The 27,915-nt window shown below is 36.9% G+C and overlaps 1 protein-coding gene across 3 annotated transcripts in view; it reads right to left on the reverse strand.

Annotated features, from left to right (window-relative positions):
* Positions 1 to 27,915, reverse strand: part of AKAP6 (A-kinase anchoring protein 6) — a 532,388-nt gene that overhangs the window by 277,550 nt on the left and 226,923 nt on the right. For 2 of the 3 annotated variants that reach the window (XM_081290017.1, XM_081290018.1), the window contains exons 4-5: positions 10,010 to 10,261; positions 143 to 1,909 (exon numbers count right to left, since the gene is read on the reverse strand). In XM_081290017.1, coding sequence (XP_081146143.1) covers positions 143 to 1,909; positions 10,010 to 10,261 — 2,019 coding nt within the window. Of the gene's footprint in view, positions 1 to 142; positions 1,910 to 10,009; positions 10,262 to 18,309; positions 18,391 to 27,915 lie in introns of those variants that run through there. The other variant, XM_081290019.1, reaches the window with a different exon arrangement.

Genomic DNA, 27,915 nt, shown 5'->3' on the forward strand with positions numbered 1-27,915 from the left:
CCTTTTTCTTTCTTTCTTTCTTTGGGGAACTGGTTATCAAAAGCAGTAATACACTTGATAGTGAATTGGGGCGAAATTGACTTTTTCCCAGCATTACTTCTAAAAAGCGGGTAAGAAATCATTCAGATTAAGACCACCTTACCTCTATTTTTTCCCATATGGCTTCATAGTTGTCTTGGTGTTGAATATCTTGCATTAGTTTCTGAATTAAAGCTGATTTTGTGGTGGAATGGCTCTCATTTTTCTCAGAGGATGAAGCTGTCTCTGATTTCTCATCAATTAATTTTTTCATGCCAGAAAGAGGCATGCACAGCTCCTCATCAGAAAGAATGTCACTCAGTGGCCCAGATTCAATGCTTTCCCCGAGGGAAGAGGCTATGTCACTGGATGAGCTGGGAGACACTCTGCCTAGCCTTGTGTGTTTTTTCTTGACATGGTATGTTGGGTACATCTCAGAATCTGAATTCATTTCAGACAGTTCCCAGTCATCAATATTCTGAATGATTTCTCCTCTGGGTTTCTGAGGCAGAAGTTTTGTTAGCTTTTCCAGCTTCAAAGCTAACACTTCCGTCTGCTTAAGGTGAGAGGGTAGTGCTAGATATTCATCAGAGCCATACCAGGCCTCCACAACCTGACCATTCCTGGTAACATGACTTGGGGAGAAGGAGCAATCTTTTTTACTTTCATGTTTTTTAAGAAGGGATACTGGAGACAAAGTATTGTCTGAACCAACAGAAGATTCACTGCTCTGAGTAAAAGGTGGTGAACTGGATATTTCTGACGGCACTGACAATTTGGCATTTTGACTTCTCTGACTGCACGGCTCAACAGAGGATGTGGAAGCAGAATCTGTTTCTGGCCCTTCTATGGCCTTGGAAGTACAAGAAGGCATTCCATTCAGCACTACTGAGCTCCTCATAGTTTCAGTTTGCTTGCCTGAACCAGTGGCCTGTTTCGGTATTCCACTTGGAGGCACCTCTTCTGAGGTCTTGGGTGGTTTTTTAAGTCGAAGTTTCTCTTTGTGGCAGTCATTAAGCCTTCCCAGACTGGAAGAGATTTCTTTAATGTGACTTTTGACTATGTTTTCAAGATTCCCAACCCCCACCTTGTACAAGCACTCATAGGACTGGCTGGCAGCAGAAGGGCTGTTGGGGTAGGAAGACTGTAACACCAGGCAAAGCTTCGATCTGTCAGGAGGGTCCACCAACGAAGGGGTGCTTCTACTCATCTCAGGCTTCAGATCAACCATCTTCTTCTTGCCGTCACTGCCTTTTAGATCATTCTTTAAAATTTCTTCTTTAAGGAAAAGCCCTCTTTTTGGCAATGTGGGCTGTGTGGGAGAGTCCTCATTATAATTAAAGCAGTCTCTGATGGATCGCTTGGGGGTTGCATTCTCACAAGGAGGAGGCTGTTGGTTCTTTGTGCCAAGATGGGAGGAGGAACTGCATTCCTGCTTCCCAGTCTCAGAAGGTGACTGAACAGCATTTGTCAGAGCTTCCCCTGAAGATGGCATACCCGATGTTAAGCCTGGTTGCTCTTCGATTGCACAAGCGCTGTTTTCCTCCCGTCCACCTTTGTCCTCTGCTGAGAGAGATAACTGAGACATCTCCTCACTGACTGCTTCACTGCAGCTGGAAGGGACAGGGTCAGCAGCCACCGTGAGTAACCCAACACTTCGGATAAGCTCAGGGAATTCCTTTTCCATCTCACTATAGCTCCAAGAGTCAAAAGGTTTGGTTTTGACCTGGCTAGAGGTCATGTCACCCAGGCCACTGAGCAAATCCTCACTTGGACTGTAGTCAGATAGCTCAAATGCAGTAATACCACAATCCAGAGACAAGTAATTCTGAGAACATTTGATAGTTAACTGTCCTGAGTCATCCACTTCCGTTAGAGAATCAAGTCGGCCCTGAAACAGAGAATGGTAATGGTTTCAGTAAATTCAACATGAGTCATACTCCACTGCTGTTCAAATGAAATCTCAGCACAGGCTGCTATTAAGCTCAGAAATGTATCAGTCTTGACTGCTTCTGTTTTGACATACAAAAAGGCCTACTAATCAATTACCTCACTGAATTCATAGATCATATCCTGTTCTTAAATATTTGAAGACTTTTATTTCATCTAGAACATAGAGCCATAAGAGAAATGGTCAAGGTCAAGCCCAAAATATCCATTCTTATCTAATTTTCTATTTAAAACTAGTATATTAATCCTTTAATATGCATTCATAAGTAAAGCCTTAAGTAATAAAATTTCTGAGAACAAAATAATGTAAGAGTAAAATCCCTCTGAGTATGTGTTTTGTTTTTTGTTATTGCACCAATACCTACCACAATGGTTAGGTCATAGTAGATGCTCAGTAAGTATTTTAAAGTGAAGTAATTAATTATATTAAACCAATCATATTAAATATATATTCACAAATCATAAAAAGGTAAACTATTGACATTTCAAATACATAACATAAATAGTTCATGACCAGTTTCTGTTTGGTCCCATGTTTTCAAAGGTATACACAGTTACTCCTGGAGAAAATTAATGAATGTCAAAACGTTATCATCTTACCCCCATCTCCTCCCTCTGCATGCATTTCTCCCTCTCTCCCTAAATCCACCAGTGTATGTTAGATCCTAAATTCCCACTTCCCTTGTTTATAATTCCAGGTAGGCTCATCAATTTGAAACTCCTCCATGCTAGCCAGGCATGGTAATACATACCTGCATTCCCAGCAACTTGGGAGGCTGAGGCAAGAAGATTGCAAGTTCAAAGTCAGCCTCAGCAACTTAAGGCTCAAAAAAACTTAAAGAGAATCTTTCTCAAAATAAAAAATAAAAAAGGGCTAAGGATGCAACTCAATGGTTAAAGAGCCCCTGAATTCAATCTTCAGCACCAAAAATAAAGAAAAGAAACCTCTCCACGCTATAAAATACAAGTGTTTCAAGTATTTACTTCAACTGTGTGATTAAAGTTTTTGTCTCATTGCTAATATAGTTTTTTTTTCTTTCTTTTTTCTGTGGTTCTGGGGACTGAACTCAGGCCTTGTGCTTGTATGTAAGCGCTGTACCACTAAGCTACAACCCCAACCTCACTAATGCACTTTCTCAGATCACACAGCAAATAGGGAGATTTCTGATTGATGATTTGGGGCAAATGGACCCCTGAAATCCTAATTTGCTTATCATGCTAAGGGACTGTTTGGTCTAATCAAGCCCTTTAGGAAATAAAGGAAGGAAATAGAAAAGTGAAAGTTTATTTTATTCCTGGACCTCTGTTCTGCTGGAGGAATAACTGGGATGAGCCCACTGAAGCCTGATCCTACATGGTTTCTGGGCCCTCACTCCCTTTCAATCAGGTATCCCGAGACTTGGCCTTGTCAGGATCTTATGTGGGTTTTATTGTTCATTTGCTTGTTTGGGGTTGGGAATGCTCTCTCCCTTCAGACTTTCACTTGCCTTTATCTTCCACTCCTTTCACTCTTAATTCATATCTGGATAATTCAAATAATAATAACAGAAACTTTTAACTTTTTGAAGCCTCAGTTTCCTCATCCATAAATTGGGATGGTTGATTCCTATTATCACCTTTTCACTTAATCCTTAGAACTTTTCTCTGGGCTCTGTACTATTCTTCTGTTTACAAAAGACCCTGGGTCAAAAGAAGGTACAAAAGGAGCCCATGGAGGCTGTCTGACCTAAAGTCCAAGTTCTGAGCATTGGAAATTACTTTAAGCTGACATGTCCCCTCTTCTAATTTGTTTTCCACACTGCCACCAATTTTAATCTTTATGAATTGCAAAATTGCTACTGTTATTTCTCTGCTTAAAATTCTTTAGTAGCTTCCTCTTGCTGTTCAGTTAAAAATCCTAACCCTTCCAAGGTCAGGCATGAAGAAGCCTCTTTCATGCCACTTTCCCTTCCACAACTGTACCCAGTCACATTATCCTCCTTATAGTCGGAACATATCATGTTTCCTCCTGTATCAGGGCCTTTGCTTATGTTATTTCATATCTGGAAAGCTTCCCACCTACACCTCTTAACTCTGATTCTCATTCATCCCCAAGAGTTTAGCTCAGGTTTTTACTGAGCTAAGTAAAAACCATCACTTAAGTCAGAATCTTTTATTGTAAGCTCTCAAATCTATACCATTATCCCTTCAAGAATTTATCTCAATGTAAATAAATACTATTGTGATTACTTGACTCATTTGTTTCACACATAGTTTGTAAACACTGTGAGAGTGTAAATAACACAGAAAATAGTTGACTGACCAGTGTACCCACAGCATTTAGCAAGAGATCTGTAGAGAGTGAGCACTCAAAGACACCTCTGTTGAATGAGTGAATGATGACATTTTGGGGACATTTCTCTATTCATTCATGTAACTTATTCCTCTGATTATGTACTTCTAATTGACTCAAATGATTAAAAAACTCAAGCTTCAGGGTCAAATTCTTGCCCTAGCACTAATTAGCTATGCAACTGAAGGTCAGTAGTTTGATGTTGCTAAGCTTTGTTTCCTTCATCTGAAAAAGGAAATGGTAAGCCATATCACAGGGATGTTGAGAGTCTTAAAGGAGATATATGGGTAAGTGCTCAATGAGTGTTCACTGTTATTGCTCTTATTATTATTTTTAGTAATAAAATATGATGAGAAGGAAGCTTTCTTCAAGATGAGAGTTACCTCTAATGCCAAATTATACTGCACAAAGAAAGAAATCAGTTTCAGCTGTCAATCTCAACAATAATTATCTAAATGGAATTGTGTGACTTTTGAGGTTCATACCTGGACTAGGTTCTTTAAATAACAAAGTCAAAAGCAAAAAATACCAAGGAATGAGTTAGCTAACAAATGTCACATTTTTGTGCAATTTTAAAGAGAGTAACAGTGAGGTTCGCAATTTAAAACAGGTTGCACTTTTTTTTTTAATCTTTTATTTTGGTTGTTCATTACTCAGAAGTTACTCTTTTACAGAAATACTGTTGTAAGTAATGGTCAAGTCCAAAAATTATGCCATAAGACCTAGTCCAATTATCAATTAGTTACAAAATAATTGCAAAATTATTTTCTGTCATTTCTATCATAGTTATTGCACTGCAGTACTTATATGAAGTTAAAGAGGCACTAAAGAAAAGTGTTTATATGATGAGTAGAGAAAAGAAACTCAAAGTTTCTTTGAAAGTTCAGGTAACAATTAGACCACTGCAAGTATCAGCCACCAGCCTTTGGACAAACAGGGAACACCATGGCCTTAGGAGTATATTTAGTTCCCATTTTGGTGGTCACAGCACCTTAAGACCAGGGACACTGTCTTGAATGATAGGTGCTCAATAAATGATGTTAGATGAATATAGTGAATATATATGTTAGATGAATATATAACTTTATCTCAGAGAATACAGCATGACTGCCTTTCTTAAATCTTCAGGGATCTCTGGTTTAAAAAATAAAATACATGCAAAAGTACTCAATGTTCCAAAGGTGCCCTCTCTGATTCTGTTCCCAGCAAGGCCAACTATCTAAACTAGTTGAATCACTTTAGGATAATTATTTTTTTATTCATACTGTAATTTGTTAATGTGAAAAAAAATTTGGGGGGATTAGTAGGGGAGCAACCAAAAACAGCCCTGTCTTTCACCATACAATTTTAAGAAAAGAACGTTCTTTACAGTTCTTCACAGCAGATGAACACTGAGTTTCATTATTTAAAATATTTTTTAGTAGTACTAATACTTTTAGCCCTATTGCTTCCTCTTTACTACCTTCCCAGATAGTTTTCTAATGCATGTAATAGTCTCAAATAGGCATCGGCTCAGGGGATGAGTGCATGCTGTTTTACTGTCTTTTTAATTTCAGAAACATCATGTTTAATTATTAGTGCAGACACCTATGTCAGAACTGCCTTGCAATGACTCCACTCAAATATACCTCCATTTAATATGCTATGAAGCAGCTTTTCAGAAGGTTATATTTTATAAATGTGGTAATTTCTTCACTTTATTACAGGCCACAATCTTATCTTAGATATTAAGAAAGCTCCCCACCACCATTTTCTAATAATTTGAAGCAAGAAATTTTGCTTTGTTCCTTACACATAATTAAGTTAACTTAAGTCTTGTTCCAAATACTTTTAGAGCCTTCTTTTTTGAATGCTATACTGTATTTTTCCACTAAGTGAACATGAAATTTAATGTCCATAATTTAGAAGATCTCCCTATTAACATGCCCCAAGAGTACATCAGTCTCCATTGCTACTTAAGGTCATTTTTATGCCTAATCTAGTGTTCCTCCTGAGAAGAGAATAAGAAATGGAATTCTATTTTTTGAAGTATAGGTATAGTAAAAAAAAATTATATCTCTCTGTCCCCTAACTCCTTTAATCTAACTACATAGTGTTTGTTGTTTTAATTCCTAACACATAAATTCATGGACCTTTTATTAAAGTGCCACACACCCCCAGAGTCCTCAGACCCAATGGACTAAACTCAATCATATTCCTTTCTGTTCTACTGTTAGGAGTCCATGATTCTAAATGTATTCCAGAGAGCAGCAGTATAATAGGGAAATGTGAGGTAAAGTTCCATTTCTAATGGGCAAAGGAAAAAGTACACAAAGCATTTCAATATTTTTATTTATACTACACTAATGATTTTTAAGAATGTCCATTTTCTACAGGCTGAAATTATGTATCAAAGAATCTCTGTGATTAATTCATAGTTCACCAACCTAAAGTGATACCTCCCCGTTCCACACCTCAAGTGGTGATTATCTGTATTATTTCATTCAATTTATAAAACATTTATATACAGTGATACAAACTATATTCTGTGGAAGACAGATGAATATAATCCAGTATTAATCCTTATACAGTTCAAAATCTAACACAAACTTTGTCTTCTTATAAATTGGTTCATAATAAGTACTAGTGGAAGAATACACAAAATGCTATGCTGTGAGTACTCTGGAAGGACCAATGTATCCCCATGGAGAAGGAAGTATCATTTAGGCGAGGTACTTACTACATCATCTGTACATAGCCTTCATCAATGTTTGATATTGTGTTAATATTAATTATTGTTATAGTTTAGATATACAGTGTCCCCCCCCCAAAGTTCATGAGCTACCATGTTCACAAGTGAAATGATTAGATTATGAGCACTGTAACCTCATTGGTGGATTAATCCATCAAGTAGATTAAACATTGAGAGGACTACTGTACTGGGTGGTAAACTGCAAGGAGGTGAAGCGTGGCTGGAGGAAGTAGGTCACTGGGAGTATGTTCCTGAGGATTACATCTTGTCCACCTGGCTCCTTGCTCCCTCTCTGCTTCCTGACTGCCATGAGCTAAGCAGCTTTCTCTGCTGCACCCTTCAACCATGACATTCTGCCTCACCTCAGGGCAAGAGCAAAAGTGTTGGCCATTCACAGATGGAACCCCTGAAACCCTGAACCCAAAATAAACTTTGGTATTTTAGACACAACTTATCACTAGGTATGTAACGTTAGCTTTCTCAACTTGGTCCTCTCATACGTAAGATGGATGCAATAACACCCGTAAAAATGAGGATAATAACACCCACCCTGCCTACCTTCCAGAACAGTATGAGGAGCAAACAAAATTAGGAAGATGATTACTAATATGTTATTCATCTTTAATGCCTAATGTGTTATACATAGCAGAAATTCAATACAAATTTAGAAAAAGTAGAAAAGAAAGAAGGAAGAGAGGGAAGAAATAATTGCTATTGAAATAGAAATCAGTTAAAAACTGGTTTGGTTTTATTTAATTATTCCTAGATTCATTTCCTTAAACATTTGCTTCACCTCTCTTAAATTCAGTTTCTACATCTATAAAATGAAACAATTTTAATACCACTTACCTTCCTTACTAGATTAAAAAAATACTAGGTGATTATCACAGTGTCTAAAATATAAAAATTTCAGTGCCATACAGTTTTTATACAATTTTGAGTTTTACTTTAGTTTTCGTTCATTTGTTTGGTTTGCCAATTTGTTTACTATATATGGTTAATTCCATACTTATTTATTTATTTATTAATATTTATTTTTTAGTTGTATTTTGGACACAGAACCTTTATTTTATTTATTTATTTTATGTGGTGCTGAGGATTGAACCCAGGGCTTCGCACCTGCTAGGCGAGCGCTCTATCCCTGGGCCACAACCCCAGCCTAATTCCATATTTAAATAAAGAATAAAACATATTTTGCTTTTTCAAGAAACAAAAGAGTTAGAACTTGCCACTTTCTAGAATTTCAATTCTCTCTTCAATGTGGCTCTGAATTTCAGCTAACTTCTCAAAATAGAAAAGTGAATACTCCTTCACTGGAAAGATACCTACTATTCTAGTTTATCAGAGTTTTGTTATGTTTTGTTGTGTTTTGCCATTTCTCTCTTCAATCTACAAATCTTTCACAGATGAATTTATTCTGATAAAGCTGGGAATTTTATCCAAATCCCCTTCCTGTTTTCCACAATCCTAGTATGCTGGTAAAAACAAAACTAAGCAGTCATTTGATTCTCATAAAGTCACACACAAAACACGCAACACAAATAGAATAAAAATCCAGTTTCAGGAAGGATGATCATGGAAGTATAGCTTCAATTCATAGAAAATATTCACAAAGCAGATGACTGAAAATCCACTGTTTCTCTGCTCCTCACACAACATATTCTTACAACTCTGCAATAATAAAGACTGATCCCAAGTAAAAACTAAACTGCTTCAAATCCAATCCACAAGTAATTGTTGAGTTCATATTGTGAGAACCATTATGGATGTATCATGACACAGCTATGAAAACAGCATTCAGAACCATTAGCCTGAATGGCTTTTCATAGTGTGTGTGTGTGTGTGTGTGTGTTACTGAATTTTGAACCCAAGGCCTCACACATGCTAGGCAAGTGTTCTACCACTGAGCTATATCCCTAACCCTTTTTATTTTTATTTGAGACAGAGTCTCAATAAGTTGCCAAGGTTGGTCTTGAACATGCAATCTTCCTGCCTCAGCCTCCCAATTAATGGAAGTGTCAATTTTATTTGAGAATGGTAGAATTCACTTGGATTCAAATTTACAGTATCCCTGATGAAATAATTCATCAGTAATTTTAAAAAAACTGTTTAAAGTCCTATTAACATAAGCAAGAAAAATAAATTAGCTCTGTAACATTCTAATGTTCATTTGATTCACTACATCCAGAATAATTTTTCTAAAGCATGAATCTAATCATGGCAATTCCCTAAACAAACACTTCTTTTGTCCTCAAAATAAGGGTTAATTCACTTATTATGGTTCTAATAGCTGTTTATCTTCATGACTAACCTCTGCTTACTTACTGGGACAAATCCTGCATCCTTTTCCCTCTAGTTTTTTTGCTCCAGTCTTATCTGTCTATAAGCCTGTCACTCTCTCTTACCTCTAAGCCTCTGATCTCACCATTCCTTCTGTCTAGAACACATTCTACCCCATTCACCTATCTAATTTTGCCTCTCCTTCAAGTTTCAGGTTAGATCTACTTTTTCTGAAAAACTCCTTCCTCTCTGAATTAGGTGTTCCTTTCTCCATCCTCCAATTAAATCTTTTAAACTTACCACAGCTGGTCCTTAATATATGTTTACTTCTCTCCATTCTCCATTATAGTCAAAGTTCCTTAAAGGTAAAGACTATGTTTTGATCACTATTATATTCTTGACACCTAGCACCTTGAATAGTAAGTGCTCAATAAGTAAGCATTAAATATTTGAAGAGGAACAAGAAGTCAGGTTAGTACCAAAAATTATGGATAGGATTTGTGTAAACTACCAGATGTGAGTTAACTCTGACCTAAAGCCTCATTCACATTAGAAGTGTCCTAGCTTTTGTTCACTACACCTAGATTCAAAGTCCAACTTAGGAACTGCTTATTTATCTACAAAGAATTCCTACCTGAAAACATCCTCAAATGGTCACACTTGACAAGGCATTACTTCTCTTCAAGGAAAACACTCACCTCTTTTGTCTCTTCAGAGAAAGCCTGCAGGATGTCTGTCTGCCTGGTGTAGTTGCCATTGGCATCCTGCAGTCCTTGCAGAATGCGCTCTCTCAGAACCAGCACGGAGACCCGGAGCTGATGCCAAAGGAGCTGCACTGCGTGGATGTCCACAATCACATTGACAGAGTAAGACAGCAGCTTTAGGGAGAACTCTGTTTCAAGGAGGGCATGGATTTGCTCAACATGGTCAGAAATATCTTCACAAATGTCCTGTAGCAAAGAAAAGCAAAATATGTGAGAAGTTTCCCCCATCCTGGGGTGAAAGGGGTGTGGGGCTGGGGAGTTCACTCTTTTACCTGACACCAATTATCAGGGTCAATGGTAGCACATGAATAACTGGTCTTTGTTTTAGTTCAGATATATGGTCATAGGCCATACTCTTGTGTACTGGGTCTTCATACATACAGGTAAGTTGATCTTTCTCTAAACTGCAATATTGCTGTTCTTTAAGTTTAGACAAGGTGGGGGGGTTCACTTCACCAATCCACTCTCTGTTCTCTTTTATAAAGTTTGTTTGGGGTTCTGGAAGGGAACCAACAGCTGTTCTATTTTCTGTATAGAGCTCATAATATTTCAGGATAGAAACCTCATTCAGACATCCAGCAGGAATAAAGGTGTGGTAGAATGTGTGCTTCATAGGGACTCCGGCCCTTCTCAGTACCTGCTTATTTATCTACAAAGAATTCCTCCCCTACATCTCTATATTGACAACATTCTCCAAAGGTCACATTTGACAAGGCAAGTTCTCAGTGAACTTTGAGGTCTTCAGTGCAAGAGGCAATTGTCACTTTCCCCCAAGGACACTATTCACTATTTAAATTCACAATGAATATTTAAATTTCCAACCTATACTTTGCAAACAGAAATCCCTTTTAAGCAACAAAGCCAAACAAAATCCCAAAGATGAAAAAAAGACAAAATACATTTTTTTTCAGACCTAGACATTTTAAACAAAAACACTACTAAATCAAGGTTTCAATCTCCTTCACACATACTATTAGGTAGACAGATTTGATATCTGACATGTCACTTGCTCTTACAAGTTCCCAAATTTCCATTGTGCTGTCAGAGGCCAGAAGCATGAAATGAGTGGCATCAACAGAAACATTTACTTGGGCAATTTAAGAGACCATTAAGTATCAAAATGATGTTGGTGTCAGCTAAAAGTGCTCAGTTACACGTTTTTAGTTGTGCATCAGTGATTTTTTAAAATTAGGCTTTTAGTTATGATTTTTGTTAAGGCTAAAATTGTGTGATAGCAGTTAAGTTCTGAGACCTACCATCAGTGTCAAAACTGTCTTTCTATGCTAGAAACATGCCTTTCTGATCTTGCGTAATTCAGTAATTATTTTAGAGAAAAACTTTCAAAACTCCTCTGCATTCCACTGGAGAATGCATCTAGTTCACATTTTCCTCTCTCCATACTAAGCATACCATTATTTGAGGTAATTTCGATATTCACACTGATGAATCAATCAATGCCCTAGCACCGGATTGCCTTTACTTCACAACTTCCAGGACCTTCATGCCATAGGCTCTACTCTGGGCCTTGTCATCTACCATGTAACAACATCAGAAGGTCTCCTATGTCACCTATGTCTTTGTCCAACTTTTTTACTCCTGACTCTTCTAGCGCACCCAGGCTACCAGCCCCTCCACCCCTTTGCTCCATATGTGACCCCCTCCAAGTAGAGTATCTATGGGGATCACTTCAGTCACTCTCTTGGCAGTGTTTTCAACTTCCTCACCCTCTTGATTTCATAACTCAGATTTGTTAGCCTCTTTCTTTTGGGTCTCACTTTGATCCTACAAATGCAAAATACTTGACATACTTAGGAAAGAAAAAGGCTTGGGTGACCTTTATACCACCTGCTCAAAATAGCCAAACAGGCATTTCTCACCTCCCCACTCACATCCCCCAATACAAAAGGTTATATATAGCTTTGGCACCATGAAAATTTCATGCCAAAACACTTGCCATCTGTTCCTCTTGATTCAGCTTCTTCATAAAGGATATATTAATGCAGTGAGAGCCAGGTCATGGGTCAAGATTGCCAGGCAACAATTCAGGGGAAACAATCTATAAGACATTATTGTGCCAGTTAATTTAGGTTCCTGCACCTGACTCCTCATAAAAGAGAGGTAAATTGGCTCAATTCTCACAGAATCAGATGAAACCTTAGGGGAAAGAAATTCTCTCCCCCAAGAATCAACTTCCCTCCATTGAGTACTTTGGCAATATACTCATGCAGTCTCTGTTGAAGTTTTTGAAACTAAATAATACATAGTTTATTAATATATAATTTTTGTATTATTTAGTGCAACTTTCTGGAGTCTATTAACTTAATTATTTTTATGCCCTCTACTCTTCCACCAATTGTCTGGTTTGACAACAAGTACAAGAACACACAAACTGTAAAATAATAATTACAGGTGTGTGTGTGGGGGGGGGGACTTTGTTTTGAACTTTTAGTGGGAAATTTGTTTAAAGTAGGTAACTGAGCACTTCTGACCTGTATACTTTTTAAATAACAGAAAAATGTGTTTTTGCTTCCCCTCTATAAAATGTTGAATGACTGTTTATGGAAAAATTAGTCCAAACTATCTAATGTTTAGCCCTTTAACAATTACCAATTTGTTGTATATTCATATGAAAGAAACTGAAGATTATGGACTTTCTGTTTATTTTTATTCAGTCAGGTAACCAGGTATTAAAGACTTTCAAAAACAATATGCTGAATGGCTGCCTCTCAGCAGGAATGGTTTGCAAATTAAAGGCTCTAAGAGACTCAACCTGTTGGAGGCCTTGCAAGCTCTCCATTATTAAGGTGAAGTAGAAGCATGAGGGTGGGAGTAGAGGGGGGTTAGACTAGCCTAACTTATGCATGTGAGGAATGATGGTGTTCAGACTCAACTGCACATGTGCCTTGAGCAAAAGCAACCTGAAACTGGCTCTGTTCACATGGCTAAAGTTCTCAATGTATTACAGATTTGCATATACTGTAGTGCAACACAGTGGAAAGTAAATAGTAATTTCAGAACAGAGCTAGTTTTTTAGGAATATAGAAAAAAATAGTCCCTTCATAACTAGAAATTTATATATCTACCTACCTATGTATCTATCTATTCACTTTAAAGACCCATACACAAAATATTTTTCCCATCTACTTACTAAGAGAATTAACAGGAAATAAAACCTTACGTTCCACAATTAGAAATTTTAAAACTTAATAAGGCAATGACTGGTTAGGCTGACACAGTAAGTAAAATTCACAGTGAAGTGTAATCACCCAAGAAATGTGAATGTTTTATTTCGAATCCTTTTCTGTTTGGATAGAGAAAAGGGTGGTAGTAGGAGGTAGAAAACTGAATCTATATAAGTTCAAGAGAGGGATGAAGATGGTGAAGACTGTATGAGTTGTAGACACGGAACCATATCCAGCTTTGATAGAAGAGATGGTTAGGTCTACCAGGACATCTTCTATAAGTCAGGTTATTTTTGGAAACTCACCTTTCATAGTATGAAATTATCCCATATCTCTTGCTCACACATAATTTTTGCTCATGTTCCTATCAGTTTCAGCCTCTCTAGCCAATGTCATCTCTGCCAGACTGTTCTCTGATTTCTAGACTCCTCTTCTCAAGTTATATTTGGAAAGTATATCTCTCCTGGGACAATCATATCCTGGAAAAAAATCCACCAGTTCAAGCCTTCTCTCACTCTCAAGACCCCAGATTCAGACTTTTACCTTTAAGGTAGCTTCTACTCATTGTAAGCAAGGTCCATGAACAGAGAACTGAAGGACTTTGAGAATAAGAGGGTAGAAGAAAGGCAGAATCAGAAAGAGATGGCCAAAGATCTCAAGACAAACTGTGTTAACCTTTAGAAACTTGCTTGGAGATGGACGTTTTCTGGTATTGTTATCAGCAAATGAAAGTTACTATATCGAACTTCTTCAGAATATTATTAAATAATAGGATGCTTCCTCCCTATAATTTATAAAGATTTCATCATCAAAAGGAGGCAGCTTCATTCCCAGAGGATTTGTTTATTTCTGTATGTGAATCTTCTCTCTAACTAGAAGACTGTTTCCCTATGTTCTCTTTTATAATAATTAATGGCTGCCCATTAGTTGGTCACTCTTTTAGTCAGTTTTCCATCACCATGACAAAATACTTGAAATAAACAATGTATAAGTAAGAAAGATTTACTTTGGCTCATAGTTTCAGAGGTTTCATTCCATGGTCCCTTGGTCCCATTGCAACACGTATATCATGGCAGCAATTACACATGGTAGAGTAAGACTATTCACCTCATGGTATCTGAGAATCAAAGAGAGAAGAAGGGGCGGGGTCCCAACATCACCTTGTAGGGCACACCCCCAATGACCTAATTTCCTTCCACCAGGCTCCACCTCCTAAGGGTTCTACCACCTCCCAACAGTGTCACAGGCTGATAACCAAGACTTCAGCTTATAGGCCTGTGGGGGACATTTAAGATATAAATCATAACAGTCACTCAAGAATTGTGATGATATTGCTCTCCCTTTGACAGACTAACAATGAACAAAAAATTACTTTTGGTAGATAAAATTATTTAGATTTCTTGTCTTTTTTCCTTGCCTTGTGTTTGTTTTTATTGTTTTGTTTTGTTTTTATTTGTTTGTTTGTTTGTTTTGTTTTGTTTGTATTAGGGATTGAAAACCAGGGCCTTGGGCAAGATAGGTAGGTGCTCTCCCACCAAGCTACATCCTCAGTCCTAGGTTTATTTTTCCAAAACACGAATTAACCATTGCTTTAGCTACTTGAAATCTCCTTAATTCCTACATTGATTTCGTTCCCTCCTTATCCTTTCCTGAAGAAAATTAAAAAAAAAAAAGTTCTCCAGCAAGTTCACTTAAATGATTATATTAACAGATGTCTCTAAAAATAACAAATTTTGTTTTTAAATTGAAGATGGTTTTTAAATGTTTTTAAACAACTTTTTAAAATAGATACTCAAATTTTCCATAGCTCAACCCATACTTATTAAGAACAGAAGAAAATGTCATTAGAAATTAATTACCTCACTGAATATATTGAACATGCACTAATCAATATGCTAGGAATACAAGGTGAAATAATACCTAGGTCTGCCCTTCCAGAGTTCCCTGCCTGGTATGGGCATGTCAGCAGAAGTTACAGTCAAGAAGATAAATGTTCATTAAGAGTACACAGACAAGGACAAAATGCCCATGAGAGCATGGGAAAAAGACGCAAAAATACTTTTTAAAGAAAGTAAAGTTTAGATCTTGAAGAAGACAACTAGGAAAATACGGCGGAGAAGAGCATTCCAAGGAGCAGTAAGTGTCTCTGTTAACTATGAACCTGTGGTTTGGCAGTGATCTCTTGGACATGGAACTAAACACAGAATTCACAGAGGAAAAAAACTGAACTTTATAAAAATTTAAAACTTCTTTTCTATGAAAGAAATTTTTTAAAATGAGATAGGTTATAGCTGGGCATGGTGGCATACATATGTAAACCCATAGGTTCAGGAGGCTGAGGCAGGAGGATTGTGAATTCAAGCCTAGCCTCAGCAACTCTGAGGTGCTAAGCAACTCAGTGAGACCCTGTCTCTAAATAAAATACAAAATAGGGCTAGAGATGTGACTCAGTGGCCAAGTGCCCTGAATTTAATCCTGGGTACCAAAAAAAAAAATGGAGGGGGGGCTACAGATTGGGAAAAATATTTGCAAATCAAATATTCAACAAAGAACTTATATCCAGAATATAGAAAGAATTCTCAAAATTCAACAGTAAGAAAACAACTAATCCATTTTAAAAGAGGCACAAAATTTGAACAAGCATTTTACCAACATGGATACAGTATTAAGCATGTGACTAAAATGTTTAGCCTTGTTAGCCATTATGGAAATGCAAATTAAAGCTACAATGAGATGCCAGTATGCATCTTATTAGAAGGCCTAGAATGAAAATTTACTGACAGTACCAAATGCTAAAGAGTTCCAGAGCAACTAAACTCTCCTACACTGATGATATAGGAACACAAACTGGTATAATCACTCTGGAAAAGAGTTTAGCTATTTCTTAGAGTTAAACATACAATTACATATAAACCAGAAAGCCCACTCCTGAGTGTTTATTGTAGGTAAATAAAAATTTATATACACACAAAAATAAAAAAGCTCCATTAATAACTGCCAAAACATAAATATCCTTCAATGGATAAATGGATCAACAAACAATAGTAAATCTATGTATACAATATGCAGCAATAGAAAAAAAGAACAACTGACACATGCACCAATTTGGGTAAACCTCAAAGCATTATACTAACTGAAAGAAGCCAGTCTCAAAAGATTATACATTGTCAGGGCTGGGGTTGTGGCTCAGTGGCAGAGCATTTGCCTAGCACATGTGAGGCGCCTAGCATATGTAGGCACTGGGTTGGAAACTCTGCACCACATAAGAATAAATAAGTGAAACAAAGTTATTGTGTCCATCTACAATTACAAAAAAAATTAAAAACATGTTATACATTATATAATTCAATTTATATGGTATTCTCATCTCATCTAGGGATGAATAATAGATGAATGGCTGCCAAGGATTGGGTATGAGGAGGATATGACAATAAACTGATAGCACTGAGAGACTGGGGGATGTGGAGTGACAATACTCCTCTATATCCTGACTATGGAGGTAATGATAAAAATCTCCACATGGACTAAAATTTGCAGAATTGTACACCAAAAAAGAAAGTCAGTTCTGCTCTACAATAATGTTACAAATAAGAGTGTTCATGCTCTCAATAAAATGCATATAGAAATTCACTTAGGGGTATATATTCCCTTTAAATTCTTGGAAATTACAAAAAGCACAACTTTTAAGGTCATGGCACTGTGACCATCAGCATTAATTCTATATGATAATTCTCTACAGCTTCCACATTCATTTCTGGCAAGTATAGAAGAAAACAAGGCTAATCTGGAGCCCATCTAAAAGTGAATTAAAGGGACATAATTTTTAAATATATAACAATTACTTTAAAAGCCCTGTTTTCACCAAGTTGGGACAGAAATGAGGATACCCTTCTATGACTGTGCTAATTGCTTACTGTTAGTAATTATAATGTGACTCCTCAACTCCTGTTAACTATCCCTGGGAGGGCATCTTTTCTCTGTCTCATCATAAGCCCCCCACCCAGCCACTCATACCCATTCTCAACCATTCCAAAACATTTAGGTTTCCCTGTGAAGTTATAAGTGCACATAGATAAACATTCTGTCCAAGTGCCCCAAATTGCCAATCTCTAGGACTCCATATACAGAACCTGCCCTCGCAGCAACTTCCTCACCCAGATACTGAAGCAACAGTTGGCATCCATGTCCCCAAAACACAGCCCTTCCCATTTCTCTTTGTCTCTTGCTTCCCCACATGCAATACTGAGAAGCAGGAAACAAAGTGAAATTATGTCATTTGTAGGAAAATCATATGTGGAAGACAGAGAAGAAAATGGAAAAGAAAGGTGGAGGCAGATCTCACGAATATCAAAGGGGGATCCTTAGAGGAAAGGGACCAAGGAGTGAAAGATGGGAGAGGAAAAAGGAAAGTGCTGGGGAGTGATATTAGACAAATTATATTATTATATTGTGCACATGTTGAACAAATCACATCATTGTGTGTTGTGAGCCATCCATGGGCTGTGTATGGACTGTTGTGCATTGCAGCCTAATTGAATATGGAAATCTGGTATCTGGGAACTTCCAGTGGACATTTCCTCTGGTTGACTGCCCAGAGACATTGTGAGCCCTATTCAAGCTCTGCCCCAGGTCCCACACAACACTGACCATGGGTGACCTGTTATAGCTGCACAGCCCCTCTGAGATGGGTGTGACCTGCCAAGATGCTAATCACTCTATTGACTGCAAGAAGTCATGAAGCAAGACTCTGCCCTTGAAACCTTATCCCTGTCTTTGATGTACCCCTTTAAAGAAACCATGGGAGCCATTTTCTAATTGTCTAGCTCCAGCTCCCCTGTGGACTGGACCTATCAGGGGCTCCTTCTTTAAAATTATCCTTTCTGACTTTGTCTCTTGTTCTTTACTAATTATTCTAGACTTTAATTTCTCAGGAGGCTTATCCCTCCCAGCAGGCAAGAATTCCCTGGTGAGGTGCTGGCCACCACACGATAGTTATGTTCAATTATAATGCACTAATAAAAACTGTGGGGGAAAAGTGATTGTACCCTTTACCTCCAATTTGTTTCTCCACAGGAACAAGTGGCAGGCATTTCTCCATTCATTTACCATCCCGAATAAAGTTTCTCTATCTCTTCCCCTAAAAATAATTTCATTATTTCTTTCAAAACATTCTTGACTTACATTTGTGTAACTTTAGGAACTATTCAGACACTTTTCCTAAAACAAAAGTAAGCTGAAGCCTACTATGTATTTATTTATCTGGTACTGGGGATTGAACCCAAGGGAGCTTAACCACTGCCACACACCCTGTCTTTTTCTTTCTTTCTTTCTCCTTCCTTCCTTCCTTCCTTCCTTCCTTCCTTCCTTCCTTCCTTCCTTCTTTCTTTCTTTCTCTCTCTTTTCTCTCTTCTTCTTCTTCTTCTTCTTCTTCTTCTTCTTCTCCTCCTCCTCCTCCTCCTCCTCCTCCTCCTCCTCCTCTCTCTCTCTCTCACTCTCTCTCTCACTCTCTCTCTCTCTTTAATTTTGAGACAGGGCCTCACTAAGTCTCTGTGACTGGCTTTGAACTCATGATCATCCTGCCTTACCTTCCTGAGTCACTGGAATTACAGGCATGTGCCACCACACCCAGCTGAACCCTACTTTTAAAGAAAAATTCTCCTTACTCACACTTCTTTTTCTTGTCAGAGTTTCAAAAATCCTGGACCTTTATTTTATCCAGAACATTCCATTCCACTTAGAATTGAAAGTTTTCATGTTTTATAGTCAGTAAGCAAAAGAGAAGTAAATATATGTACATATTTTGGGTTTACTACAAAATGCCATGTCATCATTTCTGCTCATGTTATTATCAGTTGTAGAAATTAATGATAAAAGTATCTTTACCCATATGCATACCATATGTGTACACACTCTTAGAAAAATCTGGGAGCATATTTTTACCTAATATATGTACTTTATAGTTTAAAATTCAGATCACGAGAACAACATAGTTACATGTATAAAACTTTTTTTCCCATGTTTTAATTGGTACATTATAGTTGTACATGATGGTGGGATTTTTTTTATTACATATTTGTACATTCACACAATATAACAATATCATTTGGCCAATAAACTTTCAAGTAAGTCATTTCAGCTAAAACTTGAAACTTTATTAAAAAAATCTACTTCCTTTTGTAGAGTATAACATTATTTTCAATTGACTATAAAAACTGTGTTTTCTCCAAAAACAAACCAACAGATGTTCTATGACAAGGTATTTTTATTTTCTAAAAAGTAAACTTCCCCTTTTCCATATAGTAGCAGTAAAGGAGTTGATAAAAAATAACTATTAAAAAAATACCATGTAGCTAACATCAGAGTTAACAGTGAGAAACTAGAAGCTTTCCTACTAATATAAAAATTAAGGTAAGAATGCCCCTCTCATCAGTTTTTCTCAATATCATATCATACTGGAAGTCCTACGTGTTACCCCCCCCACCAAAAAAAAAAGGAGAAGAAGAGGAAATAAAAGGTTTGCAGATTGGAAAGAAAGAAATAAAACCATCTTGTTCACAGATAACATGATCACCTATGTAGAAAATCTGAAATAATTGACAAAAAAAAAACCCTCTTGGAACTAATAAGTAATTATAGCAAGGTTGTAGGATATACAAGTTAATATGTAAAAGTCAACTGATGTAAAGCTTAATTCAATCAATAATCCAACAAGTTATTTCTTGGACATTCAACAAACTTATTCTAAAGTTTATACAAAAAGACAAAAATCCAAATAACTAACATAATACTGTACTGAAGAGAAATTCCTCTCACTTTGGTAGTAAGACTGATACTATTCAACTTCAATTTTTCAATAAATGGTGCTGGAACAATTGGATATCCACAGGAAGGAAAAGAAAAAAGAAAAAGAATCTAGATGCAGATCTTTCTTCCTTCCCCAAAATGAATCATAGATCTAAGTACAAAACCTATGAAATCCTTGGAGACACCATAGAAGAAAATCTGGATCACCTTGAATTGGCAAACTATTTAGCTAAAATATCAAAAGCATAATATTTAAAATGAAAAAATGATAAAATAAATTTAATTAAAATTAAAATTCTCTATTCTGCTAAATATACCATCAAGAGAATGAAAAGACAAGCCACAGACTTGGAGAAAATACTTACAAAAGATTCATCTGATAAAAGATCATTTTCCAAAATATACAAGTACTCTTAAACCTCAACAATAAGAGAACAACCAATTTAAAAATGAGCCCACATTAACAAAAGCAATCTACAAATTCAATGCAACCTCCGTCGAAATATTAATGACTTTCTTCACAGAACTAGAAAAAAGTCCTAAAACTCATATGGAAGAATAAAAGACCAAGAATAACCAAAGCAACTCTGAGAAAAAAGCACAATGCTGGAGGCATCACAATACTCAATTTCAAATAATACTACAGAGCTATAGTAACAAAAACTGCATGGTACTGCCATAAAAGCAGACATGTTAAACCTAGTGAAATAGTGTGTGTGACCAAAATACCTAAAAAAGAAAAACTTAGAAAAAATGTTTATTCTGGGCTCAAGTTTTCAGAGATTTAGTCCATGGTTAGCCAACTCCATTGCCATGGGCCTGAGGTGAGGCAGAACATCATGCAAAAGGGCACGGCAGAGGAAAGTTGTTCATTTCATGGCAGTCAGAAAGCAGAGATCAAGAAAGCAGGGACAATATATAGTCCAAGGGAATTCCCCCGGTGACCTGCTTCCTCCAGCAACATCTCACCTTCCTACAGTTACCACCCAGTAATCCATTCAGTTGATGAGGTTATAACTCTCACAATATAATCTTTATGCCTCTGAACATTCATGCTTTCAAAACATGAGCTTTGTGGGGGACATTTCTAGATCCAAACCATAACAGATAGATTACAAAGAGACAAATCCATACAGATACAGTCATCTGACCTTTGACAAAGGTGCCAAAAACAGATTGGAGAAAAGAGACAGCCTTTTAAACAAACAGTTCTGGAAAAAGTGAATATCCATATGTAGAAGAATAAACCTAGATCCCTATATATCCCCCTACAGAAAATTCAATTCAAAATGGATCAAAGACCTAGGAATTAGACCCAAAACTTTGCATGTACTAGAAGAAAACAGGATGACAATCCAAAATGTAGCTACAGGCAACAGCTTCTTCAATGGGATTCCTAAAGTTCAGCAAATAATGCCAAAAAATAATAATTGGGATCATACCAAATTTAAAAGCTTCTGCCCAGAAAAAAAAAAAAAAGAATTTGGAGAGTGAAGAGAGAGTCTACAGAATGGGAAAAAATCTTTACAAGCTACTCTTCTGACAGAGGACTAATATCCAGAATATATAAAAAGCTCAAAAAAAATTGATAAATGGGCAAAAGAACTAAACAGACATTTCTCAAAAGAAGAAATACAAATGGCCAAAAATATATATAAAAAATGTTCAACATCTTTAGCAATCAGAGAAATGCAAATCAAAACTACACTGAGATTTCAACTCACTCCAATTACAATGGCAATAATTAAAAATACAAACAATAATATATGCTAGAAAGGATTCAGGAGAAAAGTAACAGTTATACATTGCTGGTGATATTGTTAATTACTACAACTACTGCAGAAATCAAAAGGAGGTTCCTCGAGGACTAGGAACAGAACCACCATATGACCCAGCTCTCCCACTCCTTGATACATATCCAAAAGAACTAAAGTCCACATAGTATGCAATACATGTATACCCATGTCTATAGCAGTGCAATTCATAATAGCAAAGTTATGGATCCAGCCTAGATGTCCATCAACAGATGAATGAATAAAGAAATATAGTATATGTACACAATGAAATTTTACTCTACCATTAAAAATGAAATTATATCATTTTCAGGAAAATAGATGGACATGGACAGCATCATGTTAAATGAAATAAACCAGACTTTGAAATTCAAGGGTCACATGTTTTCTCTCATGAGCTTTGTAGGGAACATTTTTAGATCCAAACCCTAACAGATTACAAGGGACAAATCCACACAGATACAGTCATCTGACCCTTGACAAAGGTGCCAAAAACAGACTGGAGAAAAGGGACAGCCTTTGAGGCTAGGAATGAAAAGGGAATCTCATCAAAGTAGAGGGAAGACCAGTAGAATAAAGGAAAGGGATCAGGGGAGGGAAGAGGAAAGGGCAAGAGAGGTACAATGGAATGAAATTGATATAATTATGTTATGTGCATGTAAAAATATGTCACAATTAATCCTACCATTATTTATAATATACCAATAGATTTTTTAAAAAGAAAATAAAAATTAAAACAATAGAAATGAACTTGTCAGGCTCAGTGGTGCAAATCTGTAATACAGTGCCTTGGGAGGCTGAGGCAGAAGGATTGCAAGTTCAAGGCTAGCCTTGACAACTTAGCAAGACATGGTCTCAAAATAAAGGATAAAAAGTGTTGGGGATGTAGCTGAGTGATTGAGTGCTTGCCTAGCAGTGCAAGGCCCTGAATTCAATCCCCAGTTTAAAAAAAAATGCCAAAAATTTTAACAGCTACCTCACTAAAGAAGGTATACAGATGACAAGTAAGCATATGAAAAGATGCTCAGATCATATGTCATTAGGGAAATGAAAATTAAAAGAATGATGCAATATCATTATATATACCTTTTGAATGGCCGAAATCCAGAACACTGAAACCATCAGATGCTGGTAAAGGAATAACAGGAAATCTCATTCATTGCTGATGGGAATGCAAAATGGTAGAGCCACTTTGGAAGACAGTTTGGTGGTTTTATTACAAAGCTATACATACATTCTTACCATACAACCCAGAAATTATGCTCCTTGGTTTTTACCCAAAGAATTCCAAAACTTATGTGTATGCGAAAACCAGAACATAGATGTTTATAGCAGCTTCACTCATAACTGCCAAAACTTGGAAGCCACCGATATGTTTTTAAATAGATGAATGAATAAATAAATCATGGTGCATCCAGATAAGGGATATTATTCAGTGCTAAAAAAAGTACTGTCAATCCATGAAATATGTAAATGCTTATTACTGAGTGAAAGAAGCCAATCTGAAAAGGGTATATACTATAGGATTCCACCTACATGACCTTATAGAAAAGGCAAAACTATTAGGGCAGTAAAAAGAGCAGTGTTTTCCAGAGGTTTGGGGTGAGGAAGGAAGGAAGGGTAGAATAGGTAAGCCAAAGAGGAGTTTATTTCAGTGAAACTATCTTGTAAACCATAAAGGTAGATATATTATAACATTATACTTTTGTCAAAATGCATAGAATGAGTGAACCTAATATTAACTATGAATTCTGGATAATAATGATATGTTGGTATAGGCTCATCAGTTGTAACAAATGAACTCTGGTGGCTTATGTTGATAATGGGGTATCCTATGTTGGGGCACGGAGTACTCAAAATATTTCTGTCTGGTTCTCATTTTGCTGTGAACCTAACACTACTCTATAATAATGATCAAGTCCTTCATACCTCAACATTGTAAAAGCAATCTATGATAAGCCACAGGCCAGCATCATTCTGAATGGAGAAAAATTGAAGTCATTCCCTCTAAAATCTGGAACAAGACAGGGTTGCCCTCTCTCACCATTCTGTTCAACATAGTCCTTGAAACACTGGCCAGAGCAATTAGACAGACGAAAGAAATTAAAGGCATAAAAATAGGAAAAGAAGAACTTAAATTATCACTATTTGCAGATGACATAATTCTATACCTAGCAGACCCAAAAGGGTCTACAAAGAAACTATTAGAGCTAATAAATGAATTCAGCAAAGTGGCAGGATATAAAATCAACACGCATAAATCAAATGCATTCCTGTATATCAGTGACAAATCCTCTGAAATGGAAATGAGGACAACTACTTCATTCACAATATCCCCCCAAAAAATAAAATACTTGGGAATCAACCTAACAAAAGAGGTGAAAGACTTATACAATGAAAACTACAGAACCCTAAAGAGAGATATAGAAGAAGATCTTAGAAGATGGAAAAATATACCCTGTTCATGGATAGGCAGAACTAACATCATCAAAATGGCGATATTACCAAAAGTTCTCTATAAGTTCAATGCAATGCCAATCAAAATCCCAACAGCATTTCTTGTAGAAATAGATAAAGCAATCATGAAATTCATATGGAAAAATAAAAGACCCAGAATAGCAAAAACAATGCTAAGCAGGAAGTGTGAATCAGGGGGTATAGCGATACCAGACTTCAAACTATACTACAGAGCAATAGTAACAAAAACAGCATGGTACTGGTACCAAAACAGGCGGGTGGACCAATGGCACAGAATAGAGGACACAGTAACCACTCCACAAAACTACAACTATCTTATATTTGATAAAGGGGCTAAAAGCATGCAATGGAGGAAGGATAGCATCTTCAACAAATGGTGCTGGGAAAACTGGAAATCCATTTGCATCAAAATGAAACTGAATCCCTTTCTCTCGCTATGCACAAAAGTTAACTCAAAATGGATCAAGGAGCTGGATATTACATCAGAGACACAGCGTCTAATAGAAGAAAAAGTTGGCTATGATCTACAAAGTGTGGGGTCGGGCTCCAAATTCCTCAATAGGACACCCATAGCGCAAGAGTTAACAACTAGAATCAACAAATGGGACTTACTCAAACTAAAAAGTTTTTTCTCAGCAAAAGAAACAATAAGAGAGGTAAACAGGGAGCCTACATCCTGGGAACAAATCTTTACTCCTCACACTTCAGATAGAGCCCTAATATCCAGAGTATACAAAGAACTCAAAAAATTAGACAATAAGATAACAAATAACCCAATCAACAGATGGGCCAAGGACCTGAACAGACACTTCTCAGAGGAGGACATACAATCAATCAACAAGTACATGAAAAAATGCTCAGCATCGCTAGCAGTCAGAGAAATGCAAATCAAAACCACCCTAAGATACCATCTCACTCCAGTAAGATTGGCAGCCATTATGAAGTCCAACAACAACAAGTGCTGGCGAGGATGTGGGGAAAAGGGTACACTTGTTCATTGTTGGTGGGACTGCAAATTGGTGCAGCCAATTTGGAAAGCAGTATGGAGATTTCTTGGAAATCTGGGAATGGAACCACCATTTGACCCAGCTATTCCCCTTCTTGGTCTATTCCCTAAAGACCTAATAAGAGCATGCTACAGGGACACTGCTACATCGATGTTCATAGCAGCACAATTCACGATAGCAAGATTGTGGAACCAACCTAGATGCCCTTCAATAGATGAATGGATAAAAAAATGTGGCATTTATACACAATGGAGTATTACTCTGCATTAAAAAATGACAAAATCATAGAATTTGGAGGGAAATGGATGGCATTAGAGCAGATTATGCTAAGTGAAGCTAGCCAATCCTTAAAAAACAAATGCCAAATGACTTCTTTGATATAAGGGGAGTAACCAAGGACAGGGTAGGGACGAAGAGCTTGAGAAGAAGATCAACATTAAACAGGGATGAGAGGTGGGAGGGAAAGGGAGAGAGAAGGGAAATTGCATGGAAATGGAAGGTGATCCTCAGGGTTATACAAAATTACATATAAGAGGAAAGGAGGGGTAAGAGAAGAATAATACAAGTGGAAGAAATGATTTACAGTAGAGGGGGTAGAGAGAGAAGAGGAGAGGGGAGGGGAGGGGAGGGGAGGGGGGATAGTAGAGAATAGGATAGACAGCAGAATACATCAGACACTAGAATAGCAATATGTAAATCAATGGAAGTATAACTGATGTGATAAAGCAATCTGTATACAGGGTAAAAATGGGAGTTCATAACCCACTTGAATCAAACTGTGAAATATGATATATTAAGAACTATGTAATGATTTGAACGACCAAGAATAAAAAAAATAATGATCAAGTCCTAAAAAACACAAATCAGATCACCCCTTTTTTTCTTTCCTCTAACAAATACACTTTTTTAATGGAACTACATTTTTTCTTCTACTTCATTCTTCTAGATGTAGTGGCTATAACAGACAATAGTAGGAAGAGTGGTGAGTTTTATGATCGTTAGTACTTCTCTTAAAAGTTTGAATAAATCTGTAACAGTAATTCTTTTTTACTGCTAAAATCATGTGAATGGGATAATTTATGCAGAAATGATTTTGTTGTTATAATTAATTACACTCATCCATCTCCCTGACTAGACTATGCATTCCTACTGGTAGGAAATGTGTCCTGTCTTTGCATCTATAATGCCACATAACTAGGATACTGCCACACATTGGGCAATGTTCAAAGGATGTTTGCAGAATTGAATTCAGTTGTACAAAATATATTTCACAAATCAAGAGGAAAGCAATAGTGGTTCTGATTCCTCTTTAAAATATATCCACACTTATCAGCACATGGTCAATAAATGTAATTGACATTGATTGAATCATCTCCTATTTTGATTATGAGAAGTGTATAAAAGCATGCAGATTTGGAAGAGTTGGAAAGAGGTAGAAAGAGGAGGATGAAGATACTGAATACATTAGCAGTCTTCATACTTCACCTTCATGCCGCAGAAAATCTTCTTTGCCTTCAACTAAGGAAGGACCATTTAGAAGCAATGGCAGACCAGGACTGGAGGTGTGGCTCGGTGGTACAGAGCTTACCTAGTATTTATAAGGCCCTCTGTCTGATCTCCAGCACCAATTAAAGGAAAGGAAAAAAAAAAGTAATGGTAGGTCAAACCTGATCTATCCAGATGTGAACTGTACTGCTTTCCATGATTTGAAAAGGTTTTGCTTAAAGTTGTTATTTAAAAGCTTTGTAAGATTAATTGGTTTAACTATGACTTTAAATCTCAAATCCCAAATTCTGACTTATTTGTGTGTGTGTGGCGGGGGTGGGGTGGGGTGGGGGGAGGACTAAGCAAAATGTTCAGAGGAAAACTGACCATCACTATGGAGAGATTGTTTTACAACTTCATCACTCATTTACATTCACTGTTCTATATGACTTTACTAAATATAGGTTCAAAACCCGAGTTTCAGCCAGGTGCAGTGATATATGCCTATAATCCCAGCTACTTGGTAGGCAGAAGCAGGAAGATTCCAAGTTTGAAGCTAGCCTAGACAATACAGCAAGACTCCAACTCAAAGAATAATAAAAAATCTGAGTTACTTCATGAATAAAAGTCATAGCTATGGCCTTGACTCTCAAAGGTTTATCTGGAAATTCTCAGAAGATTTGTACTTTTCCCAAGACATAGTTATAGAACTGATGCTTTGGTAGTGCCTCAGACAGAAATCAAGAGAGAAGTCAGTGGTGTTTTTTATATAGCAATGTGCTTGTTTATCATGCAAATTCCTAGGTGCCTCCTTTTGATGGTAGCTGGGACCAAACAAATAACCTACATTTTCTTAAGCATGTGGTGGTTTTCTATGCACAACACAATGAAAAATACAGAGACAGAAATGGGTCATCTATCTAGGCTGACTGGCACAGAAACAGGAACTAGAGCAAGCCTGCAGTTACTATTATAAGGCCCTAGGCAAGCTGAAAGGTAACACTACTAACATTACACAGGTGTATCAAAGGTATAATTTACATTTTTCATGTACCAGAAAATAATTTCCACAACTTTATTTATCCAATGCT

The sequence above is a fragment of the Spermophilus citellus genome, assembly GCF_964194105.1.
Source record: "Spermophilus citellus genome assembly, chromosome: 4".
Taxonomy (NCBI): domain Eukaryota; kingdom Metazoa; phylum Chordata; class Mammalia; order Rodentia; family Sciuridae; genus Spermophilus; species Spermophilus citellus.